The sequence below is a fragment of the Fulmarus glacialis genome, unplaced genomic scaffold (assembly GCF_000690835.1).
Source record: "Fulmarus glacialis isolate BGI_N327 unplaced genomic scaffold, ASM69083v1 scaffold724, whole genome shotgun sequence".
Taxonomy (NCBI): domain Eukaryota; kingdom Metazoa; phylum Chordata; class Aves; order Procellariiformes; family Procellariidae; genus Fulmarus; species Fulmarus glacialis.
Window position 1 is genome coordinate 58,242 of NW_009207270.1, and position 7,832 is coordinate 66,073.

Sequence of the window (7,832 nt, forward strand, 5' to 3'; positions counted from 1 at the left end):
CAGGCTTCTCGAGCAGCCTGCGTTTTTTCTCCACACTGGTGGAAGAACAGCAGGGAGGAAATGCTACTGCATCAGCTGAAGGGTGCGGAGGAGATGGTGGCCCCCGGGCTGGTCTGTCTGTGACACCGTTCGGAGGGGCAGCCAAGCTGCTGGGGTGTGCCAGTGCGGGCAGGCGCAGGCAGCACAGTGGCAGCCCCGGCAGGGCAGCCGCCACCGGTAACGGAGCCTTTCGCTGGGTGTCAGCACCTCACAAAACCAGAGCGGTGATCAGAGGTGGGAACTCGGAGGACAAAAGGAGCAGCAGGAGCTGCTCTGTGAGTAAGGACGTCTATACTAAGGAAAGAAGAGCTTTCGGGAAACCCAAGTGGTGGCTCAAACAGGGGCTTCTCCCAGACTGGCGTCTTGCTGTGCACACTGGACAGCACAAAACTGATTTCCAGCTTCAAAGGACACTCAATTCAATTTATTGCAAGTGGTTGCTAACTAACACCATTCTAAAAACACCAGCTGATGGAAACCTGGATAGGTCTTTTAGCAGTGCACAACGTTATCAGTAACTGCCGCTGGATAAACATGAAGCAGACGGCTGCTGCACAGACTGGAAGTTAAACACAGAACATGCGTGACCAACACTCGGGGGTAGTCACTGTGGCAAAGGGCCCAGAAATGCTCCCTTTGCTGTGACAGACAACAGTAATTGCTAATGCACTTTTTACTGAAGGTCCTCGGGAGTTGTTTCCCACTCTTTAAGTAAAAAAGGCTTTTTTAAACTCCCTTTGGAAGACTCAGTAAGAAACCACTCTGAAGTGACGCCCTCCTCTTTCCTCAGTAGGATTAAGACAAGTTTATGAAACTAAAGTAACATTAGGAGATGGCTTAAAGGGGGAAGAGTGAAGAAATGAGACTGAAATAACATTTATTCTCCTTCCAGCTATTTTGGAAGCATTAGGGAAAGCCAACAGGAAGGTTCGGAAGAAGAACTCTTAGCACAGTCCCTGGGAAAGCCCAGGGGTCGGTGACAAGAAAGCACACACAGGTAATTAGCAATTCTCATTTACAAAATCAGTTTTCTCTAGGGAAAAAAAACCAACACAGAAATCCAGTCGCAACAGATAATTCAATGTTTGACAGTTTAGTCATTTGTAATCTGAATTTGAACTTCAAGGTTACCCTTTGTTACTGACATGGGGTCCTCCCCTTACACAAATTAACAAATTTCTCACCTATTGCATAAAACGCTCATTTTGGAGAGGAAGGCTAAAATACATTTCCATGATTCTAGTTAACCTTTATTGGAACAGTCTTGTTGTTAGCAAGTCTAGCAGAAACTAAGTGAGTTCACAAGGAATTAAATCCCTTCCACTGCAGCAGATCTTACCGCGACGAGCTATAGCTCACAGTAGAGAGCTCTGTGGAAGACTGTGCCGATGAGCAGTTTTCCCTCGTAGACGGATGCCACCGAGCTTCCCTGGAGCACAGAGCCGTTGTCGGCGTAGACGCGTGTCACCGCAGGCTCCTCCGAGAGGATGTTCTGGATGCACAGGACCTGCCGGAGGAGGGGGATACATCTGCTGAAACGGCCGCGGGTGAAAATCCTCCACCGACGGAGGGAACATCAGTATGTTAACTTAAGCAAATGAGTTAGGCTGATCAGCTGCTGATAACTGCAACCAAGTGATTCCTGTGATAGGGCCACAATTTCTGCTTCAGTGAAGCATGGTCCATGAAGACTGATTATTTTTCTTAAGTGGGTGTGCAACAAAGACTCCACCTCAGTAAGTAAGTAAGGCGTCATCCCCAGTGCTAGGCATGCGCACAGTTTTTTTCCAGCCTAAGAGTTACTTAATATCTTCTTATTTTCATGCTTTTTCCAGACAGAGTAAACAACTGCCTAGTATCATAAGTCTATGGCTATTGAATGTGGAATTCTGGAAAGTGTCTTACGGGAAGCTTCAGACAAGGCTGAAATCAAACTGACACCAACGAGCCACCTGCACTCACGGCCGCCAGCGCGCCGATGCCAGTACCTCATTGATTTCAGAAGGAAAGAAGAATTACAGTGTCACCTACTGATGAACCACGCTTGCACAGATAAATCATTCCAGTGCGAACGTTTCTGGTCATGCTTTGCACTCAGTCAATTGGTTTTTGTTTGGCAAAGAGGTGCTGGCTCGGTAATTAACACAGTTCATCAAAATCTGATTGTGTGGCCACAGCTGCACAGAAAGCAGCCTGAGGAGTCCAGAATGACTGAGCTAGTGGGTGGCAATTACTCAGTTGTCTCCTAAGGACCTGAATAGGTGTTTGTTAGTGAGTGTACACTGTTCAGGCTTTCCACTTGAGAGCAGAAGCTATAAGCTGGAAGCCAGCTCGGTCTTTGGTTTCACAAAGGCTGGCCAGGCTCTTCTCTATGTAATGCAGAATTAAGTTATACCAGGGCGATTTAAACTTTCTGGCACAGACATAACCAAGAGACGAGTGACGTCTCCCAAAAGGCACCTCAGAGGCAGGCACATTTTCAGGATCGTTGTAGAACAGCTTCATCCCATTGGGATGACATCCTATCCAGATGTCTCCAGTGTGAGGGTCAACAGACAAGTTGTCAACCAGAGTGTCCAGCTGCAGCGTCTATCCATCACAGAGGAAAAAGAAGAAAAAGAGAGAAGTTCAAGCAATCAGAAGTCCTGGAAGCAAAACTATAACATAATGAATAACCTTGCCAAGACTCTCATGTGACATAACTTAGACTGATTTTTTTTTTTAAAAAATATTTTCTCCCCCACTGCTGTTTGTCTTTTCCCCCAGTATGCTTCATTCCCTCCTCTGTGCCGTGAGAAACCTCCTTGCTGCCCTGAGCTTCCCCCATCATCTGCATTCACACCTACGCTCCTGTTGAGTACTTCAGGGCTATGTGGACTGGCCCACACTGACTGAGGCAGACTTCCACTGCGGCTCTACAGCTTGGCCGAGGATCCCTCTCTGGCTGCTGGTGTGAGGGCGGAAGACCTGAAGCTCTGTAACGGGGTGCACAGCACCTCTGCAAACCCACGGCAGGAGCCATCCAGACCAGAACTTCACGCATGATCAGGTTGAAATCTCAAGTGTTCACGGGGACTAATCTGTCCAAAATTCATATATGCCTCTTTTTTTTTGAACAGCAGCACCTTACCTTCACATGGGTTAAATTCCAATTAGCATGTTTTTCCATAACATGGACATTATGATCAAATACATCTGCAACATAGATGTACCTTCAAAAGAAAGCACCTCTTAGCAATGTGTATGAGTAAGCAGACACCAAAAACAGTCAGTTCCTCCTGTGCAAGCCCAGCTCTTCCCATGAGGAATGTCAGCCCAAGGTTCTCATGCAGCAATAGACACTGCAAGCAGGTCGCAGGGCACTGAATCGAAGCCAACCTGCTGAGACGCTAATGTAACTTCACACTGTGCCAGTTCTTCCATTACGACACCAAAGCAGGCCTTGGATCGAGAGATTGACAAAGAGGCTTTTTTTTTAAGATCACCTGCCTACACCACAGGACTAGTTAATTCAGTCGTACAGACTTTAAGACTGTAGAGCGTTCCCCACTTGCAGAAATCCTGCCCCATTAATCCTTGCGAGCAATATACACAAACTTCCATATCAGCTGGTTAAAATGCAGCAACCTTTGATCTTGTTGCATATAAACTACCACGCAAAGCAGCAAACATTGCCTCTAGTTAGAGACCGAGACACAGGACTTCTGTCCTACAAACCCTCCGTATCGCTTACATTGTACAGGTAGCACCTTGTCTTACATGAGCCAGTTTAGACACTTGACCACAGAGGTACCGCGTGTACAAATTAGGATTTCGGAATTCTTTTGTGTGATCAAACAAAATCGAAGGCATGGAGAAACTTACTTTCTGTCGGGTGAAATGTTAATTCCATTGGCTGAATAAAACCCAGCTGCTACTTCTTTAACTTCTTTTGGACTGTAGTAAACAACATTTGACCAAGTTAAACCCAAGAACATCTCCAAGAACATCAAGATGAAGTCAGAGAAGTAGTGGTCATTGGTAGCATAGAAGCTGTCTGGTCCCATCGCTACTATATCATTCACACTGAAAAAAAAAAAAAAGAGAGGGAGAAAGATAAATAAAAGAATGAAATGAGAGGTATGAAGGAGCATTGTAGGACTGCCCAGAATCCAGCCAGGACACGGTCATCCCATAGACATAAAGGGGCTGCAATTACAGATGGTACTTCAGATAGTCACTGAGTTATTTAGAACCTTTTTACTTGTATTTTCTTTTCCGTGAGCCAGGACTGCGCAGTGCCGAGACCTGAACAGAACCATAGGGCATCAGCTAGAGATCTGGCTACTTGTCTGTAAGTCCATGGAAATTTTTCTCTCTTTTGATTACATTCAACTGGAAACCAGAGAACAGGTAGGGGTTGTGACAACTTTATCTATCAGGCTCTGTTTATCTTACAATCATTTTGCCGTAGGACAGACCAGGAAAATTTTGTATGCAACAAAAAAAAAGCTAAATGTATGTTTATTTTTACAGTATAGCAAATTCAGAATAATAGAGTATCTGAAGATTCATATCTGCAATGACCTGAGAGTAGGTTACATGAGAGAAGGAGAAATGGATGCCAAGCTAATTCACTGGCATCAATCACAGCGGTGCTTAAGACTGATTTAGTGATACAACTATTAAAAATCTCATTTACAGAAGAGATTGGAGAAACACAGGTTTTGATTACACAGATAAGAAGTAATCAATAAGAGAAACAGGAAAGCTGGTTAAAGAGAAAATATCCCATATTAATAATACCCTAAAACCAAAATCATCCTACTTTGGATTTTACCAAAGCAGCCTGTTCTTCTGGGGGAAGACGGTATTCGGCTCCATTACCTTGTCAGAAGGTCGTGTCGAATGGTTTTCAGGTGTACAAGAGAATTGTCATCTTCTACAAATTTAAACAATTCTACTGTGCTCTTCTGATGGGGATGGTTCACAACAAAGAGGTACACGGTGTCGTCTTAAAAAAAGAAAAGGAAACAGCTGAATTCTCTGCAACAGTTTGGGTGGCTGAGCACCCACAGCTCTGAAGCAGCCTCTGGTTCAGAGCGCATGTTGGGTTTGGTGCATTTGTCTCACGGCTCTTCAGAGGCAGAGGGACAAGTACCAAAGTAATGTGGGATGCCACTGCAACCGGATCCAGATCTCCAGCTACTCTTCTCCCGGGCTCGCTCTACAGGGAACTGCTGTGTAAACTACATTTTTGCTATTTCTACCAAGGAAGAAAGAAATCATGGCTCCATCCTGGTGCCCAAGCCACTGGGTTTTGCAATCTGACGCCCTACAGTGACTGGTTGTGTGAAATAGCCACAGCCAGCTGGGAAGGAGGGCTTCTAGCCCAGCCAGTTTGGACTCTCTGGTTTATTTACCGCATCCCCTGAGAAAGCTGAAGGAGCATCCTTCTCCTGTACTCTGTGTAAGGCTGCAGTCCTTCTGCCCAGCCCTTCTCATGAGGCCCTGAATTAGCCACCACCGACTTCTCCAACACCTTCCCTTAAAGGGTGACTGTATAGGAACACAGGTCAAGCTGCAGCAGTGGTTCTCTTAATATTTGCAGCCTTCTAACTGCCCTGCTAAAATCCCCAGTGAAAGGACAGGGAAAAAGAGAGGAAGGAGAGCATGAAGGGTATTTTATTGGTAGTCAGAGCCTGCCGTAGGAGAACATGTCTTGGAGAGGAGAACATGAGAGGGCCACAGAGTACCAGAGATTTTGGTAATTTACAGAGATTTGATAATTTACTGTTTAGCCACAAAAAAAAAAAAGTCTTCATTCTGGTCACTACTAGTCGGTGAAGCACGTGTCTCCTCAAAACCCTTGACCCCAGGGTGAGACAGATGTAAATTGGTAAAATAAACTTTGCGTGGTTTTCAACTCCTCAAACTTTTCCCATGTTTTCTTTCCTTTCAATATACACGACATCTTTCTGTCTCAGACAGCCTGAGATTATGTGCAAAGGTGTTTGCTTTAGCACTGACATTTAGAAAAGAGCCCAACAAAGATAAAAAGCCCAAAAACCTTTTTCTCTCCCAGCAAGCGCAGGCTATTGGGGGTGCAATGCAAGGCTGCAAAGGGATTTCGGTTTGTGCTCTTTAGACTGAGATTTGCCACCACCTTGAGTTAAAGATCCCCTTACCTCTGTCTACATAGCTGCTGATTCCATGAGGGTTAAACGACGCCAGATCAAACCCTCGGCTGATTCTCAGTTCCACTGCTCTGGGATTGTCTTCATTCAAATCCATCAAAAATATTTCACCTGGCTTGTCTGGCGCAAAGCTCTTTATTCCTGGATATTTCAAGCCCTGTAAAATCAAAACATAAGAAAATCATTGCTGGATAAAAGGTAAAGGGAAGCATCACAGGGCTGAAAACACTGGAGCCTTGTCCGGGCTTGCAAGCACCCATCAGGATGTCCCTCTGCTTCAGCCCGCCGTGCCAGAGGGAGCACGCTGCGCGGAGGGCACGAGGAGCCATGCCCAAGGCACCACCCACCACCCGGGCGCTGGCACCACTGCCACCCACTGCAGCCACCACCCGGGTGGGTGCTCCCCGTACGTCAAACCACTCTGCCAACAGACACGCTGGGGGGACGAACTCGAAGTGCGGGACCACCGCATGCACCCAACGTGGTAAAGCCACGGGGAGCAGCAGCAGCGCAACAGCTCACAATTTCTGGCATGAATTTTGCAACGTTATCATTCCCTGGGTGTCCCTGGAGCACGTAGATGAAAACATCAGCTTTTGTTTCAGAAAATAATCGCTAGCCATCCTGACTGCAAAGAAAAGCTTGAAAACTTATGTCCTAAAGGCTAAAAAAATCAGGAACAACAAAACCAACACACAAAATCTGATTTTTTTTTTAAAGGTAGGGAATTAACACACCTTCTTAACAAGGGAGAGGTTTGACATTTCAACATTTCAAGGAAGCAGCATGAAAGAAATTCAAGGTTACGTGGGCGGATAAGCCAGCGCAATAGGATACACGTGTCAGAGCCACCACTGCCACTTCGGTGTCAATAAGTGTACTTGCTCAAGCAAGAAGGAAACGCCGGCTAAGCCGACACAAGTCGGGGCTGTTCCTATGGAGCCAGCCAGCCTTGTAGAAAAAAAGAGTCCATCCTGCAATTTTCACCTATGGCTTCTGTAGATAATGAAGCAGGCAAGGCCCTGCACGGGGAGGGGGCATGGGCACTTACAGAGCTGATGAAAGCCAGTCCATTGGGAAGTATGTCAATGTCTTCTGAACCAGTTTCTGCAAGACAGAGATAAACAGGGTTTTTCAGACGACATTAAATATTTCCCATCGAAAACCTCCTTTTTAGTACAGTTCCAGCTCTCATGAATGTCCCTTTCTGATATGACTGCACAAGCGATGAAGTTCAGCGGAAAAGTTTGCATTGCATTAGAAGTGGTAGCAGAAGGCAGCAGCACACCAGGTTAGGAAACAGCACTGGGGTTCACCTCTTTCAGGAGGCGTAGGGGTGCCCCCGCGGTGGCCGGGCTCCGCGTGCCCTGGGGCGGCGGGGGATGAATCACCCACTTTTGACAGCGGGTTCTGCAACAAGCAATTAGCGCAGACGAGGAGATTTTTGGGGCCGGACCGTACCCACCACCCAGCCCGCACGCTTGCATAAGGCAGCTCTGGGAATTGCGTACGCTAATTCTCCTGGTTTCAGCTGGCACACTTCACTAAGATGGATTGCCAAATATTTAGTTAAAGCTCTCAAGTGACAGAGAACCTACTATATTTTAAACAGCTAAG

The 7,832-nt window shown here is 46.3% G+C and overlaps 1 protein-coding gene across 1 annotated transcript in view; it reads right to left on the bottom strand.

The window, feature by feature from the left end:
- Nucleotides 1–1,271: 1,271 nt before the first annotated feature.
- The window catches only part of LOC104075484 (serum paraoxonase/arylesterase 2), a gene marked incomplete at its 5' end in the record, with an annotated part of 11,061 nt that continues 4,500 nt past the window's right edge, over nt 1,272–7,832 (bottom strand). Inside the window, 7 exons of the mRNA XM_009576012.1 lie at nt 1,272–1,546; nt 2,500–2,628; nt 3,170–3,251; nt 3,904–4,104; nt 4,906–5,032; nt 6,207–6,372; nt 7,267–7,322. Coding sequence (XP_009574307.1) covers nt 1,388–1,546; nt 2,500–2,628; nt 3,170–3,251; nt 3,904–4,104; nt 4,906–5,032; nt 6,207–6,372; nt 7,267–7,322 — 920 coding nt within the window. The remainder of the gene's footprint in view (nt 1,547–2,499; nt 2,629–3,169; nt 3,252–3,903; nt 4,105–4,905; nt 5,033–6,206; nt 6,373–7,266; nt 7,323–7,832) is intronic.